This window comes from Ciconia boyciana, chromosome 28 (assembly GCF_034638445.1).
Source record: "Ciconia boyciana chromosome 28, ASM3463844v1, whole genome shotgun sequence".
Taxonomy (NCBI): Eukaryota; Metazoa; Chordata; class Aves; order Ciconiiformes; family Ciconiidae; genus Ciconia; species Ciconia boyciana.
The window spans coordinates 1,426,735-1,448,086 of record NC_132961.1 but is presented as its reverse complement, the minus strand read 5'-3'; the positions used below and the strand labels follow the sequence as shown (position 1 = coordinate 1,448,086).

At 67.5% G+C, this 21,352-nt stretch overlaps 1 protein-coding gene across 1 annotated transcript in view; it reads right to left on the bottom strand.

The window, feature by feature from the left end:
- The window catches only part of AP2A1 (adaptor related protein complex 2 subunit alpha 1), a 37,387-nt gene extending 17,248 nt beyond the window's left edge, over window positions 1-20,139 (bottom strand). The window contains 10 exon segments of the mRNA XM_072847763.1: window positions 2,554-2,691; window positions 4,554-4,722; window positions 6,615-6,790; window positions 9,660-9,767; window positions 9,882-9,983; window positions 13,497-13,626; window positions 17,159-17,352; window positions 17,440-17,582; window positions 17,678-17,746; window positions 19,959-20,139. Coding sequence (XP_072703864.1) covers window positions 2,554-2,691; window positions 4,554-4,722; window positions 6,615-6,790; window positions 9,660-9,767; window positions 9,882-9,983; window positions 13,497-13,626; window positions 17,159-17,352; window positions 17,440-17,582; window positions 17,678-17,746; window positions 19,959-20,025 — 1,296 coding nt within the window. The 5' untranslated portion in view covers window positions 20,026-20,139.
- Window positions 20,140-21,352: the final 1,213 nt, after the last annotated feature.

The following is a 21,352-nucleotide window of genomic DNA, read 5'->3' as shown; positions in this document are numbered from 1 at the left end:
CCCCTTGGGGGTTTTGGGGGCTTTTGGGGTCCCCTCAGGGGTCTAACAGGGGTCCTTGGAGTCTTGGGGAATCCCCTTGGGGGTTTTGGGAGTCCCTTGGGGTCTTGGGGGTCCCTCGGGGCTTTTGGGGTCCTCTCAGGGGTCTAACGGGGCTCCTTGGGGTCTCAGGGGTCCCCATGTGGCTTCTGGGGTCCCCTTGGGGTCTAGGGAGGTCCACTTGGGGTCTTGGGGGTCCCTTGGGGCTTTTGGGGGGTCTTTGGGGTCTCAGGGGTTCCCCATGGGGCTTCTGGAGTCCCCTTGGGGTCTAGGGAGGTGCCCTTGGGGGTTTTGGGGCCTTTGGGGTCCCTCGGGGCTTTTGGGGTCCTCTCAGGGGTCTAACGGGGCTCCTTGGGGTCTTGGGGCATCCCCTTGGGGGTTTTGGGGGCCTTTGGGGTCCCTCGGGGCTTTTGGGGTCCCCTCAGGGGTCTAACAGGGGTCCTTGGAGTCTTGGGGAATCCCCTTGGGGGTTTTGGGGGCCTTTGGGGTCCCTCGGGGCTTTTGGGGAGGTCTTTGGGGTCTCAGGGGGTCCCCATGGGGCTTCTGGGGTCCCCTTGGGGTCTAGGGAGGTCCACTTGGGGGTCTTTGGGGGTCCCTCAGGGCTTTTGGGGTCCCCTCAGGGGTCTAACGGGGCTCCTTGGGGTGTTGGGGAATCCCCTTGGGGGTTTTGGGGGTCCCTCAGGGCTTTTGGGGGTCCCCTCAGGGGTCTAACGGGGCTCCTTGGGGTGTTGGGGAATCCCCTTGGGGGTTTTGGGGTCCCTCAGGGCTTTTGGGGGTCCTCTCAGGGGTCTAACGGGGCTCCTTGGGGTCTTGGGGCATCCCCTTGGGGGTTTTGGGGCCTTTGGGGGTCCCTCGGGGCTTTTGGGGGTCTTTGGGGTCTCGAGGGTTCCCCATGGGGCTTCTGGAGTCCCCTTGGGGTCTAGGGAGGTGCCCTTGGGGGTTTTGGGGGCCTTTGGGGTCCCTCGGGGTTTTTGGGGTCCCCTCAGGGGTCTAACGGGGCTCCTTGGGGTCTTGGGGCATCCCCTTGGGGGTTTTGGGGGCCTTTGGGGGTCCCTTGGTGCTTTTGGGGGGTCTTTGGGGTCTCGGGGTTCCCCATGGGGCTTCTGGAGTCCCCTTGGGGTCTAGGGAGGTGCCCTTGGGGGTTTTGGGGGCCTTTGGGGGTCCCTCAGGGCTTTTGGGGGTCCCCTCAGGGGTCTAACGGGGCTCCTTGGGGTGTTGGGGAATCCCCTTGGGGGTTTTGGGGTCCCTCGGGGCTTTTGGGGTCCCCTCAGGGGTCTAACGGGGGCCTTGGGGTGTTGGGGCACCCCTTGGGGGTTCTGGGGGTCGCTTGAGGGTCTCCTTAGGGGTTTTGGGGCTCCCTCAGGGCTTTTGGGGTCCCTTAGGGTCTAGGGGAGGAGCCTTGGGGGTTTGGGGGTCCCTTTGGGGCTTTCAGGGGTCTATTTGGAAGTTTTGGGGTCCCTCGGGGCTTTTAGGGGTCTCCTTGGGGTCTGGGGGGTCCCTTGGGGTATCAGAGCATCCCCTTGGGGATTTTGACTCCTTTGGGGGTCCCCTTAGGGATTTTGGGGTCCCTCGGGGCTTTGGGGTCCCTTCAGGGGGTCTAACAGGGGCCCTTGGGGTCCCATAGGGGTCTCCGCAGGGGTTTTGGGGTCCCTCGGGGCTTTTGAGGGTCCCCTTGGGGTCTAGGGGGGCCCTTGGGGTTTTGGGGTTCCTTATGCCCCTTGGGGTCCCCTTGGAGGTTTTGGGGTCCCTTCAGGGGTCTGGGGACATCCCCTTGGGGGTCCCCTTGGAGCCTAGGACCCTCCCCGGGTGTCTAGGGGTGTCCCCTGGGGGATTGGGGTTCCCCGGGGGTTTTGGGGTTCCCTGGGGGGTTGGAGGTCCCTGGGAGTTTTGGGGTTTCCCGGGGGTTTTGGGGTTCCCTCGTGGGGGGTTGGAGGTCCCTGGGAGTTTTGGGGTTCCCCAGGGGGTTTTGGGGGCTTCCCAGGGGTTGGGGGTTCCCCTGGGGCTTGGGGTTCCTCGGGAGTTTGGGGGTTCCCCGAGGGGTTTTAGGGGTTCCCCGGGGGATTTTGGGGGTTCCCTGGGGGGTTGGAGGTCCCTGGGAGTTTTGGGGTTCCCCGGGGGTTTTGGGGGTTCCCTCGTGGGGGTTGGAGGTCCCTGGGAGTTTTGGGGTTCCCCGGGGGTTTTGGGGTTCCTGGGGGGTTGGAGGTCCCTGGGAGTTTTGGGGTTCCCGGGGGTTTGGGGGCTTCCCAGGGGGTTGGGGGGTTCCCCGGGGGCTTGGGGTTCCTAGGGAGTTTGGGGGTTCCCCGAGGGGTTTTAGGGGTTCCCGGTGGATTTTGGGGTTCCCTGGGGGTTTGGGGTTCCCCGGGGGGTTGGGGTTCCCGGGGTGTTTGGCGGGGGTGCCTGGAGGGCTTGGGGATCCTCGGGGATTTCCGGGGTTCCCGGGTGGGGGGGGGAGGTTTTGGGTTTCCCCAGGGGGTTTGGGGGTTCCTCGGGGGGGGTTTGGGGGGCGCCAGGACCCACGATCTCCTCGCGGATGGCGTAGTCGGCCGTCTCCAGGTAGCTCAGCATCTCGGCCACGATCTGCTGGGCCGTGCTGCGGTCGCACATGGCGTACAGCAGGTCGGCCGCCCGCTGCCGCACGCTCACGTCCCGCTCCGTCTGCAGGGGGCGGGGCGGGGCGGGGCGGTAAGCCACGCCCCTCCCCGCGGCCACGCCCCTCCCCGCGGCCACGCCCCATCAGCTCAGCCCCCCCCCCCCGCTCACTTTCCTCTTTGGATCTCACCGAGATCGCACAAAGCCCCACCCCCAGATGATGCCACACCCCTTTGCTAGGCCCCGCCCCGCCTGTGAGGCCCCGCCTCCTCTGTTAGGCTCCACCCTCTTTGTACAGCCCCACCCCCCTCCAGCTTCCCCTGCCTTGGCTGGCAGGGAGGAGGCAGCACACTAAGCCCCGCCCCTCCTCCAGGCCCTGCCCCCACGGCCAGCATGGAGGAGGCAGCACCAAGGCTTGGCCACACCCTCCTGGCTAGACTCCACCCCTGATCGTGAGGGCCCCGCCCCTCCGTGGAAGGCACAGAGTAGGCAGCACCAGGCTCCGCCCCTGAGGCCTGGCTCCGCCCCCTTGATGCCACACCCCCTCCACCAGGCCCCACCCCTTCAGCCTACCTTGAGGATCAAGCTCCGCCTCCACACCAAAGCCCCACGCCCCTGCCCCACCCACCTTGAGGGCAGCCATGATGCTCAGGCCCCACCCCCACACAAGCTCCACCCCCAGGGCCCCACCCAGCCTCAGGGGTCCGCCCCACCATGGCACCAATCACAGCATCGATGGGGGAGGACTTGGGGCTGGCTCCGCCTCTCCCCCGGGTCCTGCCCACCCATCAGGACCCCGCCCACCTCCCCAGGCCCCGCCCCTCACCTCATCAATGGGGGTCTCGACAGGAACAACATGGAGGTGGCCAGGCCCCGCCCACCCCCACAGGCCCCACCCACCACCACAGGCTCCACCCCTCACCTTGGGGGCCCCAATGTCTTGACGCCTCATGGGAGAACTCGGAGCTGCCCAGGCCCCGCCCCGGCTCCGCCCCCCCTCCCAGGCCCCGCCCCTCACCTCCAAGGCCCCACTGACAGTGTCAATGGAGATCTTGACGGGAACAACTCGGAGCCGCTGAGGCCCCTCCTCCCCATCCCAGGCCCCTCCCCGGCCCCGCCCACCCCTCCCAGACCCCACCCCTCACCTCCAAGGCCCCACTGACAGTGTCAATGGAGATCTTGATGGGAACAACTCGGAGCTGCATAGGCCCTGCCCCCCAGCCCCGCCCACCCCTGCAGGCCCCACCCACCCCACCCCTCCCCGGCCCCGCCCCTCACCTTAAAGGCCCCACTGACAGTGTCAATGGAGATCTTGATGGGAACAACTCGGAGCCGCATAGGCCCCTCCTCCCCATCCCATGCCCCTCCCCCGGCCCCGCCCACCCCTGCAGGCCCTGCCCCTCACCTCCAAGGCCCCACTGACAGTGTCAATGGAGATCTTGATGGGAACAACTCGGAGCTGCATAGGCCCCGCCCCTCCCCGGCCCCGCCCACCCCTGCAGGCCCCGCCCACCCCTCCCAGGCCCCGCCCCTCACCTCCAAGGCCCCACTGACAGTGTCAATGGAGATCTTGACGGGAACAACTCGGAGCCGCCGAGGCCCCTCCTCCCCATCCCATGCCCCTCCCCGGCCCCGCCCACCCCTGCAGGCCCCGCCCCTCACCTCCAAGGCCCCACTGACAGTGTCAATGGAGATCTTGATGGGAACAACTCGGAGCTGCATAGGCCCCGCCCTCCCAGGCCCCTCCCCGGCCCCGCCCACCCCTGCAGGCCCCGCCCACCCCTCCCAGGCCCCGCCCCTCACCTCCAAGGCCCCACTGACAGTCTCAATGGAGATCTTGACGGAACAACTGGGAGCCGCCGAGGCCCCTCCTCCCCATCCCATGCCCCTCCCCGGCCCCGCCCACCCCTGCAGGCCCCGCCCCTCACCTTGAGGGCCCCGATGACGGTGTCGATGTGGGTCTTGACGGCCTCGTGGGAGAACTCGGAGCTGGCCAGGGCGCACATGGACTCCAGGGCCAGGTAGCGCAGGTTGGTCTCGCGGTGCTGCAGGAACTGCCCCAGCTGGTTGCAGGCCCGGACCAGGAGGTTGGGCTCGCTGAGGAGGGGACAGGGGTGTCACCGGGGAGGGGGGACACTTACAGGGGACAACAGGCATCGTTGGGGGAGAGGAGACACGGCACGGGACAGGGGACGCCGTGGGGGACACATGCAGGGGACAAAAGGCTCCGTGGGGGGACACATGGGGGACAGGGGACATCATGGGGGACACAGGACATTGTGGGGGACAGGGGACACATCATGGGGGACACCATGGGGGACACAGGACATTGTGGGGGACAGGGGACACCATGGGGGACACATGGGGGGACAGGGGACACCATGGGGGACACAGGACATTGTGGGGGACAGGACATCATGGGGACACCATGGGGGACACAGGACATTGTGGGGGACAGGGGACACCATGGGGGACACATGGGGGACAAGGGACACCATGGGGGACACAGGACATTGTGGGGGACAGGGGACACGGGGGACACAGGACATTGTGGGGGACAGGGGACACCATGGGGGTCACACATGCAGGGGACAGGGGACATCAGGGGTGACAGGGGACATTGTGGGGGACAGGGGACACCATGGGGGACACAGGACATTGTGGGGGACAGGGGACACCATGGGGGACACATGGGGGACAGGGGACACCATAGGGGACACATGGGGGACAGGGGACATCATGGGGGACACAGGACATTAGGGAGTGACAGGGGACACCATGGGGGACAACACGCAGGGGACAGGGGACACCATGGGGATGCAGGAGGGACAGGGGACATGGGGACACATGCAGGGACAGGGGACATTGGGGTGCAGGGGACAGGGGACATCAGGGGGACAGGGACAGGGGACATCGGAACACATGCAGGGGACAGGGGACATCGGGGGTGACAGGACACTGGGGGAACACAGGGGACAGGGGACATCGGGGGACTGCAGGGGACAGGGGACATCGGGGGTGACAGGGGACATCGGGGAGTGACAGGGGACATCGGGGAACACATGCAGGGGACAGGGAACATCAGGAGGGACAGGGGACATTGGGGTGACAGGGGACATCGGGGAACACATGCAGGGGACAGGGGACATCGGGGGTGACAGGGGACACTGGGGGAACACATGCAGGGGACAAGGGACATCAGGAGGGACAGGGGACATCGGGGGTGACAGGGGACATCGGGGAACACATGCAGGGGACAGGGGACATTGGGGTGACAGGGGACATTGGGGAACACATGCAGGGGACAGGGGACATCAGGGGTGACAGGGGACATTGGGGGAACACATGCAGGGGACAGGGGACATCAGGAGGGACAAGGGACATCGGGGGGTGACAGGGGACATCGGGGAACACATACAGGGACAGGGGACATCGGGGGTGACAGGGGACATGAGGAGGGATAGGGGACATCGAGGGGTGACAGGGGACACTGGGGGAACACATGCAGGGGACAAGGGACATCGGGAGGGACAGGGGACATTGGGGGTGACAGGGGACATCGGGGGAACACATGCAGGGGACAGGGGACATCGGGGTGACAGGGGACATCGGGGAGTGACAGGGGACACTGGGGGAACACATGCAGGGGACAGGGGACATCAGGAGGGACAGGGGACATCAAGGGTGACAGGGGACATCGGGGGAACACATGGAGGGGACAAGGGACATTAGGGAGGGACAGGGGACATCGGGGGTGACAGGGGACATCGGGGGTGACAGGGGACATCGGGGAACACACGCAGGGGACAGGGGACATCGGGGGTGACAGGGGCCATCACAGGAGGCTACATGGGGGCACAGGGCCCACGACACGGGGCTGAACGTGGGGGACGAGGCCTGTCCTGCTGGGGGGGGATGACACACAGCAGGGTGACGGGGACGACACAGCGGGGTGGCGGGGGGGGACAGCGGGGTGGCGGGGGTGTCACCTGTCGTAGTGGATGACGAGGCTGATGGCCTCGAAGAGGATGGCGTTCTTGGCGTTGGAGTGCTGCACCTTCTTGGACTTGGGGGGCTCCTGCGCCTTGTTGAGCACCGTCTCCAGGCACTCCACCAGCCGCCCCTTCACCGCCGCCTCCTCTGGGGGGGCACCCAGGGGACCCGGCTGTCGGGGGGGGGGGGACGGGACGGGACACACACACACGGACACCCCAAGGACCGGGGTGCTGCCCCCCTCCCCCACCCCAGCACCCTTGGGGACCCAGGAGTCTGGGACACCCCCCCAATAGCACCCTGGGGACCCAGGGGTCTGGGGACCCCCCCCAGGGGACACAGAAGTCCAGGGGGGGACCCAGGGGACCCCAAGGACCCAGGGACCTGGGTGCCACCCCCCCCTCCAGCACCCTTGGGGACCCAGGGACCCCCCCCAGGGACCCAGGAGACCAGGACACCCCCCAAAAGCACCCTGGGGACCCAGGAGTCTGGGGACCCCCAAAAGCACCCTGGGGACCCAGGAGTCTGGGGACCCCCCAAAAGCACCCTGGGGACCCAGGAGTCTGGGGGCGACCCCAGGGACCGGGTGCTGCCCCCCCCAGCACCCGTGGGGACCCAGGGATCCAGGGACCCCCCCAGGGGACCCAGGAGTCTGGGACACCCCCAATAGCACCCTGGGGACCCAGGGGTCTGGGGACCCCCCCAGGGGACCCCAAGGACCCAGGGACCTGGGTGCCACCCCCCCAGCACCCTTGGGGACCCAGGGACCCCCCACCAGGAGACCCAGGAGACCAGGACACCCCCCAATAGTACCCTGGGGACCCAGGAGTCTGGGGGATCCCAGGGACCAGGGTGCTGCCCCCCCTCCCCCAGCACCCGTGGGGACCCAGGGATCCAGGGACCCCCCCAGGGGACCCAGGGGACCCCAAGGACCCAGGGACCTGGGTGCCACCCCCTCCAGCACCCTTGGGGACCCAGGGACCCCCCCCAGGGGACCCAGGAGACCAGGACACCCCCCAAAAGCACCCTGGGGACACAGGAGTCTGGGGGTGACCCCAGGGACCGGGGTGCTGCCCCTCCCCCCCGTGGGGACCCAGGGGTCCAGGGACCCCCCCAGGGGACCCAGGAGTCTGGGACACCCCCCAATAGCACCCTGGGGACCCAGGAGTCTGGGGACCCCCAAAAGCACCCTGGGGACCCAGGAGTCTGGGGACCCCCCAAAAGCACCCTGGGGACCCAGGAGTCTGGGGGCGACCCCAGGGACCGGGTGCTGCCCCCCCCAGCACCCGTGGGGACCCAGGGATCCAGGGACCCCCCCAGGGGACCCAGGAGTCTGGGACACCCCCCAATAGCACCCTGGGGACCCAGGGGTCTGGGGACCCCCCCAGGGGACCCCAAGGACCCAGGGACCTGGGTGCCACCCCCCCCCCAGCACCCTTGGGGACCCAGGGACCCCCCCCCACCAGGAGACCCAGGAGACCAGGACACCCCCCAATAGTACCCTGGGGACCCAGGAGTCTGGGGGGATCCCAGGACCAGGGTGCTGCCCCCCCCTCCCCCAGCACCCGTGGGGACCCAGGGATCCAGGGACCCCCCAGGGGACCCAGGGGACCCCAAGGACCCAGGGACCTGGGTGCCACCCCCTCCAGCACCCTTGGGGACCCAGGGACCCCCCCCCCCCCAGGGGACCCAGGAGACCAGGACACCCCCCAAAAGCACCCTGGGGACACAGGAGTCTGGGGGTGACCCCAGGGACCGGGGTGCTGCCCCCCTCCCCCCGTGGGGACCCAGGGGTCCAGGGACCCCCCCCAGGGGACCCAGGAGTCTGGGACACCCCCCCAATAGCACCCTGGGGACCCAGGAGTCTGGGGACCCCCCCAAAAGCACCCTGGGGACCCAGGAGTCTGGGGACCCCCCCAAAAGCACCCTGGGGACCCAGGAGTCTGGGGGCGACCCCAGGGACCGGGGTGCTGCCCCCCCCAGCACCCGTGGGGACCCAGGGATCCAGGGACCCCCCAGGGACCCAGGAGTCTGGGACACCCCCAATAGCACCCTGGGGACCCAGGGGTCTGGGACCCCCCCAGGGGACCCCAAGGACCCAGGGACCTGGGTGCCACCACCCCCCAGCACCCTTGGGGACCCAGGGACCCCCCACCAGGAGACCCAGGAGACCAGGACACCCCCCCCAATAGCACCCTGGGGACCCAGGAGTCTGGGGGGACCCCAGGGACCGGGTGCTGCCCCCACCCCCTCCAGCACCCGTGGGGACCCAGGAGTCCGGGGACCCCCAGAAGCACCCAGGGGACCCAGGAGTCCAGGGGGCTGGGGGACACCCCAGTGCCAGGGGGATCCGGGGGGGCACCCAGACACCCGGGGGGTCTGGGGTGTGGGGTCACCCAGGTGGGGTCCAGGGGGGACACCCGGGGGGTCCCTATACAGGGGGTCCGGGGGGCCACCCAGGTGGGTCTGGGGCGGGGGGCATGGGGGCCACCCAGGCACCCAGGGGATCGGGGGCACGGGGGACACCCAGGCACCCAGGGGGTCTGGGGTGTGGGGTCACCCAGGTGGGGTCCAGGGCGGCAGGGGGGACACCTGGGGGTCCCTACACAGGGGGTCCGGGGGGCCACCCAGGCGGGTCGAGGAGGGGAGGGCATGGGGGGCCACCCAAGCACCCAGGGGGTCTGGGGGGGGGCATGGGGGACACCCAGGCACCCAGGGGGTCTGGGGGACACCCCGGTGGGGTCCAGGGGGGCATAGGGGGACACCTGGGGGTCCCTCCACAGGGGGTTCAGGGGGACACCCAGGGGACGGGGACGGGGGGGCACCCAGGTGCCTGGGGGTCCGGAGCGGTGGGTGGGGGGCCACCCAGACACCCAGGGGGTCCGTGGTGTGGGGTCACCCAGGTGGGGTCCAGGGGGGCATAGGGGGACACCCGGGGGCTCCCTACACAGAGGGGTCCGGGGGGCCACCGAGGCAGGGCCGGGGCAGGCACCCAGGGATCTGGGGGGCGGGGGGGCACCCAAGGGTGGGGGGGTCCCTACCCGGGGGGGGTAGCACTGGAGCAGGCGCAGGAGCTTGACGGAGAGCCAGGGGGCCGGCACGAAGTAGTAGGTGTAATCCTGCAGGTCCGTGGAGGCCGAGGAGACGATCTGGGGGGGGGGGACAGGCACAGGAGGGGACAGGAGGGGACATCGGAGGTTCAGGGGGGGTCCCCAAGTGTTGGGGACCCCCCCCCGCCCCAGCCCGAGCGGGGGGGGGCTCACCCGGCTGAGGCGGGAGACGGCGAGGGAGACGCAGGTCTTGAAGTCGTCGGGGTTCTTCTTGCAGAGGCAGGTGATGAGGCTGACGGCCGCTGTCACCACCCCCTGGGGACAGGGACAGCGTGGGGGCGCGGGGACAGGGGACGCGGCGGGGGGCGGGGGAGGTGGAAGGGGCCGTGGCCACTGGGAGGGGGACACGGCCCTGGGAAGAGGGGACGTGGCACTTGGGGATGTGAGCCTTGGGGACAGGAGGGGACGTGGCCACGGAAAGAGAGGACACAAGGGGACGTGGTCATGGGAGGGGGACACAAGGGGACAGGGCCCTTGGGGACGTGAGGGGACGTGGCCCTTGGGGACGTGGAAGGGGACGTGGCCCCTGGGGGGGGGACACATGGCCCTGGGAAGAGAGGACACAAGGGGACAGGGCCCTTGGGGACAGGAGGGGACGTGGCCTGGGGGGACGTGGCCCTTGGGGACATGGCCCCTGGGAGGGGGACACATGGCCCTGGGAAGAGAGAACACAAGGGGATGGGGCCCTTGGGGACATGAGGGGACACGGCCTGGGGGGACGTGGAAGGGGACGTGGCCCTTGGGGACGTGGCCTGGGAGGATGTGGAAGGGGACATGGCCCTTGGGGACGTGGAAGGGGACGTGGCCTGGGGGACGTGGCCCTTGGGGACGTGGAAGGGGACATGGCCCTTGGGGGACGTGGCCCTTGGGGACGTGGCCCCTGGGGACGTGAGGGGACGTGGCCCCTGGGGACGTGGAAGGGGACGTGGCCCCTGGGGGGGGGGGCACATGGCCCTGGGAAGAGAGGACACAAGGGGACGGGGCCCTTGGGGACAGGAGGGGACGTGGCCTGGGGGACGTGGAAGGGGACGTGGCCCTTGGGGACGTGAGGGGACGTGGCCCCTGGGGACGTGAGGGGACGTGGCCCTGGGAAGAGAGAACACAAGGGGACAGGGCCCTTGGGGACAGGAGGGGACATGGCCTGGGGGGACGTGGAAGGGGACATGGCCACTGGGGGGGACACAGCCCTGGGAAGAGGGGACACGGCCCTTGGGGACACAAGGGGACATGGCCACGGAAAGAGAGGACACAAGGGGACATGGCCATGGGAGGGGGACACAAGGGGACAGGGCCCTTGGGGACATGAAGGGACATGGCCTGGGGGACGTGGAAGGGGACAGGGCCCTTGGGGACGTGAGGGGACGTGGCCCCTGGGGGGGGACACAAGGGGACATGGCCCTTGGGGACATGAGGGGATGTGGCCTGGGTGGGGGGACACGGCCCTTGGGGACATGAGGGGACGTGGCCCCTGGGGGGGACACACATGGCCCTGGGAAGAGAGGACACAAGGGGACACAGCCCTTGGGGACATGAGGGGACACGGTCTGGGGGACGTGGAAGGGGACGTGGCCCTTGGGGACGTGGCCTGGGAGGATGTGGAAGGGGACATGGCCCTTGGGGGGACGTGGCCCTTGGGGACGTGAGGGGACGTGGCCCTTGGGGACATGGAAGGGGACGTGGCCTGGGGGGACGTGGCCCTTGGGGACGTGGCCCCTGGGGACGTGAGGGGATGTGGCCCTGGGAAGAGAGGACACAAGGGGATGGGGCCCTTGGGGACAGGAGGGGACATGGCCTGGGGGACGTGGAAGGGGACGTGGCCCCTGGGTGGGGGACACATGGCCCTGGGAAGAGAGGACACAAGGGGACGTGGCCTGGGGGACGTGGAGGGGGACAAGGCCCCTGGGAGGGGGTGACACGAGGGGACATGGCCTTTGGGGACACAAGGGGACATGGCCCTGGGGGGGGACACGGCTCTGGGAAAAGGGGACACAAAGGGACACGGCCCTTGGGGACAAGAGGGGACGTGGCCTGGGGGGGACACGATGTGGAAGGGGACACGGCCCTTGGGGACATCAGGGGACACAGCCTGGGGGACGTGGAAGGGGACAAGGCCCCTGGGAGGGGGTGACACGAGGGGATGTGGCCCCTGGGGACACGATGACATGAAGGGGACACAGCTCCTGGGGGGACACAAGGGGACACGGCCCTTGGGGACACAAGGGGACAGGGCCTGGGGGGGACACGGGGGCACGTGGCCACGGAGGGGTCAGGGGCAGAGCCCCTGGGGACACAGAAGGGACACGGGGGGGGGGGGGGGCTGGAGGGGTGACACAGGGCAGGGCCTGGGGCTGGACTGTACCACGGCCAGGGACGGGGGGGTGGGGGTGACACAGGGCTGTACCACAGCCAGGGATGGGGGGGTGACACAGGGCCATACCACGGCCAGGGACGGGGGGGGGTGGGGTGACACAGGGCCGTACCACAGCCAGGGATGGGGGTGACACAGGGCCGTACCACGGGCAGGGACGGGGGTGGTGGGGGTGACACAGGGCTGTACCACAGCCAGGGACAGGGGTGGCAGGGGGTGACAGTGGGCTGTACCACAGCCAGGGATGGGGGTGACACAGGGCCATACCACGGGCAGGGACGGGGGTGGTGGGGGTGACACAGGGCTGTACCACAGCCAGGGATGGGGGGGTGACACAGGGCCATACCACGGGCAGGGACGGGGGTGGCAGGGGTGACAGTGGGCTGTACCACAGCCAGGGATGGGGGTGAAACAGGGCCATACCACGGGCAGGGACAGGGGGTGGCAGGGGGTGACAGTGGGCTGTACCACAGCCAGGGATGGGGGGGGTGACACAGGGCCATACCACGGGCAGGGACGAGGGGTGGTGGGGGGTGACACAGGGCTGTACCGCAGGCAGGGATGGGGGGGGTGTGGTGACACAGGGCCATACCACAGCCAGGGATGGGGGAGGTGACACATGGGCTGTACCAGCACCTGGTACGGGGGACAGCAGGTGACACCCCGGCTGTACCACAACCCAATACAGGGGGACAGTAGGTGACACGTGGGCCATATCACAGCCCCATCCAGGGGACAGCAAGTGACACATGGGCTGTACCAACACCTGGTACAGGGGGGCAGTGGATGACAAGTGGGCTGTACCACAACCAGAGCTGGGGGTGACAATGTCACCGCGGGTGGCAGATGGTGACGGTGGGCCGTACCACAGCCCAGGCTGGGGGTGACAGTGGGCCGTACCACAGCCCAGGCGGGGGGTGACAGTGTCACTGCGGGTGGCAGCGGGTGACAGTGGGCCGTACCACAGCCCGGGCGGGGGTGGCAGTGGGTGACAGTGGGCCGTACCACAGCCCGGGCGGGGGGGTGCCAGTGTCACTGCGGGTGGCAGCGGGTGACAGTGGGCCATACCACAGCCCGGGCGCGGGTGGCAGTGGGTGACAGTGGGCTGTACCACAGCCCGGGCGGGGGGTGGCAGTGTCACTGCGGGTGGCAGCGGGTGACAGTGGGCCATACCACGGCCCGGGCGGGGGGTGCCAGTGGGCCATACCACAGCCCGGGCGGGGGGTGCCAGTGGGTGCCAGTGGGCCATACCACAGCCCGGGCGGGGGGTGACAGTGGGTGCCAGTGGGCCATACCACAGCCCGGGCGGGGGGTGCCAGTGTCACCGCGGGTGGCAGCGGGTGACAGTGGGCCGTACCACGGCCCGGGCGGGGGGGCGGGAGGGGGCGGCGGGTCCCTACCATGTGCTGGTCGTTGAGGAGGTGCACCACGCGCGCCGTCCACTCCCCGACGGGCACCAGGTCGGGACAGGCCTTGTGCAGGCGCAGCAGGCAGAGCGCCGCGCTCTGCTTCACGCTGTCCATCGTGTCCCTGCGGGCAGCGGGCAGCGCTCAGCCACCCCCCGCCCTGGGGACTCCAGGGACCCCAGGCACGCTCCACCACCCCCCCAGGCACCCCAGTAACCCCCAGGGCCCTCCCAGTAACTCCCCAGTAACCCTCCTGCGACCTCCAGTCTCCCCCAGTAACCCCCAGTGCCCCCCCAGTAACCCTCTGAGGCCTCCACTCTCCCCCAGTAACCCCCAGTAACCCCCTGGGGACTCCAGTCTCCCCCAGTAACCCCCTGTGTCCCCCCAGTAACCCTCTGGGGACTCCAGTCTCCCCAGTAACCCCTGTGTCCCCAGTAACCCCTGGGGACTCCAGTCTCCCCAGTAACCCCCAGTGCCCCCTCAGTAACCCCAGTAACCCCTGGGGACTCCAGTCTCCCCAGTAACCCCCAGTGCCCCCCAGTAACCCCTGGGGACTCCAGTCTCCCCAGTAACCCCCTGTGTCCCCCAGTAACCCCTGGGGACTCCACTCTCCCCAGTGCCCCCCAGTAACCCCCTGGGGACTCCAGTCTTCCCCAGTAACCCCCTGTGTCCCCCCAGTAACCCCCTGGGGACTCCAGTCTCCCCCAGTAACTCCCAGTGCCCCTCAGTAACCCCCTGTGTCCCCCCAGTAACCCCTAGGGCCTCCAGTCTCCCCAGTAACCCCCTGTGTCCCCCAGTAACCCCCTGGGGACTCCAGTCTCCCCAGTAACCCCCTGTGTCCCCCAGTAACCCCCTGGGGACTCCACTCTCCCCCAGTGCCCCCCAGTAACCTCCTGGGGACTCCAGTCTCCCCAGTAACCCCCTGTGTCCCCCCAGTAACCCCCTGGGGACTCCACTCTCCCCCAGTAACTCCCAGTGCCCCCTCAGTAACCCCTGTGTCCCCCAGTAACCCCCTAGGGCCTCCAGTCTCCCCAGTAACCCCTGTGTCCCCCCAGTAACCCCCTGGGGACTCCACTCTCCCCAGTGCCCCCAGTAACCTCCTGGGGACCCCAGTCTCCCCAGTAACCCCTGTGTCCCCCCAGTAACCCCCTGGGGACTCCACTCTCCCCAGTAACTCCCAGTGCCCCCTCAGTAACCCCTGTGTCCCCCAGTAACCCCCTAGGGCCTCCAGTCTCCCTCAGTAACCCCTGTGTCACCCCAGTAACCCCCTGGGGACTCCACTCTCCCCAGTGCCCCCAGTAACCTCCTGGGGACTCCAGTCTCCCCAGTAACCCCTGTGTCCCCCAGTAACCTCTCTGGGGACTCCACTCTCCCCAGTAACTCCCAGTGCCCCCTCAGTAACCCCCTGTGTCCCCCAGTAACCCCCTGGGGACTCCACTCTCCCCAGTAACCCCTGTGTCCCCCCAGTAACCCCCTGGGGACTCCACTCTCCCCCAGTGCCCCCCAGTAACCTCCTGGGGACTCCAGTCTCCCCAGTAACCCCTGTGTCCCCCAGTAACCCCTGGGGACTCCACTCTCCCCAGTAACTCCCAGTGCCCCCTCAGTAACCCCCTGTGTCCCCCCAGTAACCCCTTGGGGCCTCCAGTTTCCCCCAGTAACCCCTGTGTCCCCCAGTAACCCCTGGGGACTCCACTCTCCCCCAGTGCCCCCCAGTAACCTCCTGGGGACTCCAGTCTCCCCCAGTAACCCCTGTGTCCCCCAGTAACCCCTGGGGACTCCACTCTCCCCAGTAACTCCCAGTGCCCCCTCAGTAACCCCTGTGTCCCCCCAGTAACCCCCTAGGGCCTCCAGTCTCCCCAGTAACCCCTGTGTCCCCCAGTAACCCCCTGGGGACTCCACTCTCCCCAGTAACCCCTGTGTCCCCCCAGTAACCCCTGGGGACTCCACTCTCCCCAGTAACCCCAGTGCCACCCCAGTAACCCCCTGGGGACTCCAGCATCTCCCCAGTAACTCCCAGTGCCCCCTCAGTAACCCCCTGTGTCCCCCAGTAACCCCTAGGGCCTCCAGTCTCCCCCAGTAACCCCTGTGTCCCCCAGTAATGCCCTGGGGCCTCCAGTCTCCCCAGTAACTCCCAGTGCCCCTCAGTAACCCCTGTGTCCCCCAGTAACCCCCTGGGGCCTCCACTCTCCCCAGTGCCCCCCAGTAACCCCTGGGGCCTCCAGTCTCCCCCAGTAACCCCAGTGTCCCCCAGCAGCTCCCCTGGGGCCTCCAGTCTCCCCAGGAACCCCAGTGCTCCCCCAGTAACCCCCTGCTGGGGCCTCCAATATCCCCTCAGCATCCCCAGTTACACCCCAGTATTCCGCCTGGGGCATCCAGTATCTCCCAGTAACGCCCCAGGAATCCCACTGCCCCCCAGCAGCCTCTCTGGGGCCTCCAGTCTCCCCAGTGCCCCCCAATAACCCCCTGGCCCTCTCCAGTATCCCAGTAACCCCCTGAGGCCTCCAGTCTCCCCCAGTGCCCCCCAGTATCCCCAGTAACACCCCACTAATCCCCCTGGGGCCTCCACTATGCCCCCAGTACCTCCCAGGAACCCCAGTGCTCCCCCAGCAGCCCCCTGCGGCATCCAGTATCCCCCAGGAACCCCCTTGGGGCCTCCAGTATCACCCCAGCAGCCCCTGAAGCCTCCAGTATCCCCCAGTAACCCCCAGGAACCCCAGTGTGCCCCCAGCAGCCCCCTAGGGCCTCCAGTATCCCCCAGTAGCCCCCAGGAACCCCAGTGCCCCTGCAGCAGCCCCCTGCGGCCTCCAGTATCCCCCAGTAAACCCCAGGAACCCCAGTGCCACCCCAGCAGCCCCTCTGGAGCCTCCAGCATCTCCTAGTACCCCCCGAGGAACCTCCAGTAGCCCCCAGCAGCCCCTCTGGGGCCTCCAGTATCCTCCCAGTAACCCCAGGAACCCCGGAGTCCCCCAGTAGCCTCCTGAGGCCTCCAGTATCCTCCCAGCAGCCCCCAGGAACCCCAGTGCCCCCCAGCAGCCCCCTGAGGCCTCCAGTAGCCCCCAGGAACCCCAGTGCCCCCCAGCAGCCCCTGAGGCCTCCAGTAGCCCCCCAGGAACCCCAGTGCCCCCCAGCAGCCCCCTGCGGCCTCCAGTAGCCCCCAGGAACCCCAGTGCTCCCCAGCAGCCCCTCTGCGGCCTCCAGTAGCCCCCAGGAACCCCAGTGCCCCCAGCAGCCCCCTGGGGCCTCCAGTAGCCCCCAGAAACCCCAGTGCCCCCCAGCAGCCCCCAGGAACCCCAGTGTCCCCCAGCAGCCCCCTGCGGCCTCCAGTATCCCCCAGGAACCCCAGTGCTCCCCCAGCAGCCCCTCTGCGGCCTCCAGTAGCCCCCAGGAACCCCAGTGCCCCCCAGCAGCCCCCAGTAGCCCCCAGGAACCCCAGTGGCCCCCAGCAGCCCCTCTGCGGCCTCCAGTATCCCCAGGAACCCCAGTGCTCCCCCAGCAGCCCCCAGGAACCCCAGTGCCTCCCCAGTAGCCCTCTGAGGCCTCCAGTATCCCCAGTACCCCCCGAGGCCCCTGCTATCCCCCCGTAACGCCCCCTGGGACCTCCCCTAAGGCCTCCCAGTCTCTCCCAGTCTCCCCCAGTCCCCCCCGCCGGGGCTCACCCCGCCACCAGGACGCGGGGCACCTCGGCGGCGAAGGCCTCGGCCATCTCGCGGCTGCCGACGTTGGCGATGCAGTGCAGGGCCAGGCACATGAAGGTGGGGTTGCGGCTGGCCAGGTCGTTCTTGATCCCGTTATTGATCAAGCGGATCAATTCGCTGTTGGAGTTCACCAGCACCGAGATGAACAGGTACCCCTGGAAAAAGGGGGGGACACGCAGCCGGGTGTCAGGGGCGTGGGACACCCCCAAAACCCCTCGGGGACCCCCGTTTTCCCCGCTCACGATCTGCTTCTCGGTGTATTTGTTGGAGCTGAGCAAGTTGACGGCTTCCATGTGCCCGAAGTCGATGTCGTGGCCCAGGAGAAAGATGAAGAGCAGCTTGCAGACGTATTTCTTCTTGCTGTAACCGTCCAGGGCTTTGTCCCCTGGGGGGAAAGGGGGGACAGCGGTGGGGAGGGGAGTTTGCAGGGGCCCTTGGGGGGTTGTGGAGGGGGAGCCCCCACGGCCCCCCCACACCCACCCTTGAATTTGGAGCGGATGTTGGCCAGCTCCTTGTTGATGCGCTTGTTCTCGGCCTCTTTGCTCTTGCCTGGGGCAGGGGGGTGGGCGAAAGAAGAGGGGAATGTCCCCCCAAAACTGCCCCATCTCCCCTCAGAGCCCCCCAAAACTGTCCCCCCAAAACCATCCCCTCTTCCCTCAGAGCCCCCAAAACTGCCCACCCAAAACTGCCCCATCTCCCCTCAGAGCCCCCCAAATCTGTCCCCCTCTTCCCTCGGAGACCCTCAAACACTGTCCCCCAAAACTGTCCTCATCTCCCCTCAGAGCCCCCCAAACCATCCCCCTCTTCCCTCAACCCCCCAAACTGCCCCATTTTCCCTCAGAGCCCCCAAAACTGCCTCCCTCTTTCCTCAGACTCCCAAAACTGTTCCCCTCTTCCCTCCGAGCCCCCAAAATGGTTCTCCCCAAACTGTGCCCCTCTTCCTTCAGAGCCCCCAAAACTATCCCTCTTGCCTCAAAGCCCCCCAAACTGTCCCCACCTCCCTCAGAGCCCCCAAAACTATCCCTCTTGCCTCAGAGCCCCCCAAAACTGCCCCATCTCCCCTCAGACCCCCCAAACTGCCTCCATCTCCACTCAGAGCCCCCAAAACTGTCCTCCTTTTCCCTCAAATCTCCCTAAACTGTCTCCATCTTCCCTCAAAGCCCCCCCAAAACTGCTCCCCTCTTCCCTCAGACCCTCCAGAACCACCCCATCTCCCCTCAGAGCCCCCCAACTGTCCTCATCTCCTCTCAGAGCCCCCCAAACTGCCCCCATCTCCCCTCAGAGCCCCCAAATTGCCCCCTTCCCTCAGAGCCCCCAAAACTGCCCCCATCTCCCCTCAGAGCCCCCCAAACTGTCCCCATTTTCCCTCAGAGCCCCCCAAACTGCCCCCATCTCCCCTTAGAACCCCCAAATTGCCCCCTTCCCTCAGAGCCCCCCAAACTGCTCCCCTCTTCCCTCAGAGCCCCCCAAACTGTCCCCATTTTCCCTCAGAGCCCCCCAAACTGCCCCATCTCCCCTCAGACCCCCAAACTGTCCCCATTTTCCCTCAGAGCCCCCCAAACTGCCCCATCTCCCCTCAGACCCCCCAAACCGCCCCGTTTTCCCTCAGAGCCCCCCAAACTGCCTTCAACCCCCTCAGGAACCCCCAAACCCTAAGTTTTGCCCTCACAGATCCCCAAAATGCATTTTTTCTCCTCAGAAATACCTCCCCCGAGCCCCCAAACCGCCTCCTCCCCCTCAGAGACCCCCAAACTCCAACTTTTTCCCTCACAGGCCCCCAAAATCAACTTTTTCTCCCCAGAAATGCCTCCTCCCTCCCAGAGACCCCCAAACCCCTCTTCTCCCCTCAGGAACCCCCAAAATGGGCCCTTTCTCCTCAGAAATACCTTCTCCCCCACCAGAACCCCCCAAAAGCTTCTTCCCTCCTCATGGACCCCCAAAATCCATCTGCTTCCCTCATGGACACCAAAATTTGATTTTTTTCCTCAGAAATACCCCTCACTCCCCCAGGCCCCCCCCCAAACCCATCTTTTTGCCTCAGACACCCCCAAAACAGATTTTTTTCTCCTCAAAAATACCTCCCACCCTCCCCAAACCGCCTCCCTTCCCCCTCAGGGACCCCCAAACCCCAACTTTTCTCCTCATAGACCCCCAAAACGCATCTTTTCTCCTCAGAAATACTTCATCCGCCCCCTCACAGCCCCCGTCCCCTCAGAGCCCCCCAAACCGGACCTTTTCTCCTCAAAAATATCATCTCCCCTCAGAGCCCCCAAACCCCACCTTTTCTCCTCAGAAACCCCTTATTCTTTCTCAAAGCCCCCCAGATCGCTTCTCCCCTCACAGCCCCCCAAAACCGCCTCCTGGCCTCACCGACACCCCCAAAATGGCCCTTTTCTCCTCAGAAATAGCTTCTCCCCTCCAGCCCCCCAAACGGCCTCCTCCCCCCTGCACGGACCCTCAAACCCTGCCTTTTCCTCTCAAACACCCCCAAACCCGCATCTTTTCTCCTCAGAAATACCCCCTCCTTCCCACAGACCCCCCAAAACCTCCCTTTTCCCCTCAGACACCCCCAAAATGGAGCTTTTCTCCTCAGAAATAGCTTCTCCCCCTCACAGCCCCCTCACAACGCCTCCTCCCCTCTCAGGGCCCCCTAAACCGGCCTTTTTCTCCTCAGAAATCCCCCCGTTCCCTCTCGGGGACCTCCCCGGCCGCCCCTCTCCCCTCCGGGGCCCCCGCCCGCCCCTTTCCCCGCCCCGCTCACAGTTGCGGATGTCGGAGATGAAGACCGCCAGCCCCCGCATCCCGTCGCCCTTGGACACGGCCGGCATCGCGGCGGCCCCTCGCTCCGGCCCGGCCCGGCCCGGCCCCGCTCCCACCTGCCCCGGACCGCTCCGGCCGCCCTGCGCCGCCGCCGCTACCGCCACCGCCGGTCGACGCCAGCTCCCATTGGCCGCTGCCGCCGCCACTCACAACAGCGCCGCCGTTCCCATTGGGCGGCGCCGCCGCCGAGCCGCCCCCAACGCCTCCGCGTTGGCGCCGCCGCCCGTCAATCACAGGCAGACCCGCCTTCTCCTGCTCAGCAGTCCTGCTGGCCCCATTGGTGGAGCGACGCTCCTTCACGAGAAGGCCCGCCCGCCCTCTGTTTCTATTGGCTGAAGCTCGCCGGCCCGCCCCCACGCCTCCTTTTGATTGGCCGTGCTTACTGTAAGGTCGGAAATGGTCACGCCCACTGGTTGGGCGTGACGCTCCCCTCCCCGCCCCCTCGTCCCCGCCGCAGCCTCATTGGACGCGCCCCTCGCCGGTCACCTCCAGCCCCGCCTCCGCCGCCAGCGCCCCCACTGATTGGCCCGCCCCCGCAGCGTGGGCGGGGCCGCCGCCCGGTTCGCGCCTGCTGATTGGAGTGTTGAGACCCGCAGTTCCGGGGTGGGTGCGAGGGGGCGGGGCCTGCGCCGGGGTGGGCGGAGTCTCCGTCGGGGGCTACGGTGGGGTGGGCGGGGCCCCCAGTGCTCCCAGTAACCCCCAGTGTTCCCAGTAACCCCCCCAGTGCTCCCAGTAACCCCCCCAGTGCCCTCCCAGTGCTCCCAGTAACCCCCGCAGGGCTCCCCCAGGGCTCCCAGTAACGCTCTGCCCCCCCCCAGTATCCCCAGTAACCGCCCAGTAACTCCCAGTGCCCCCCCCAGTATCCGCAATGTTTGGGGGTCCCTGTACTGGTTTGGGGGTCTCTATACTGGTTTGGGGCTGTCCATACTGGTTTGGGGGTCCCTGTACTGGTTTGGGGCTGTCCGTACTGGTTTGGGGGTCTCTGTACTGGTTTGGGGGTCCCTGTACTGGTTTGGGGCTGTCCATACTGGTTTGGGGGTCCCTGTACTGGTTTGGGGGTCTCTATACTGGTTTGGGGCTGTCCATACTGGTTTGGGGCTGCCTGTACTGGTTTGGGGGTCTCTATACTGGTTTGGGGCTGTCCATACTGATTTGGGGGTCTCTATACTGGTTTGGAGGTGCCTGTACTGGTTTGGGGGTCTCTATACTGGTTTGGGGTGTCTATACTGGTTTGGGGGCCTCTATATTGGTTTGGGGGTGTCCATACTGGTTTGGGGCTGTCCATACTGGTTTGGGGGTCCCTGTACTGGTTTGGGGGTCTCTATACTGGTTTGG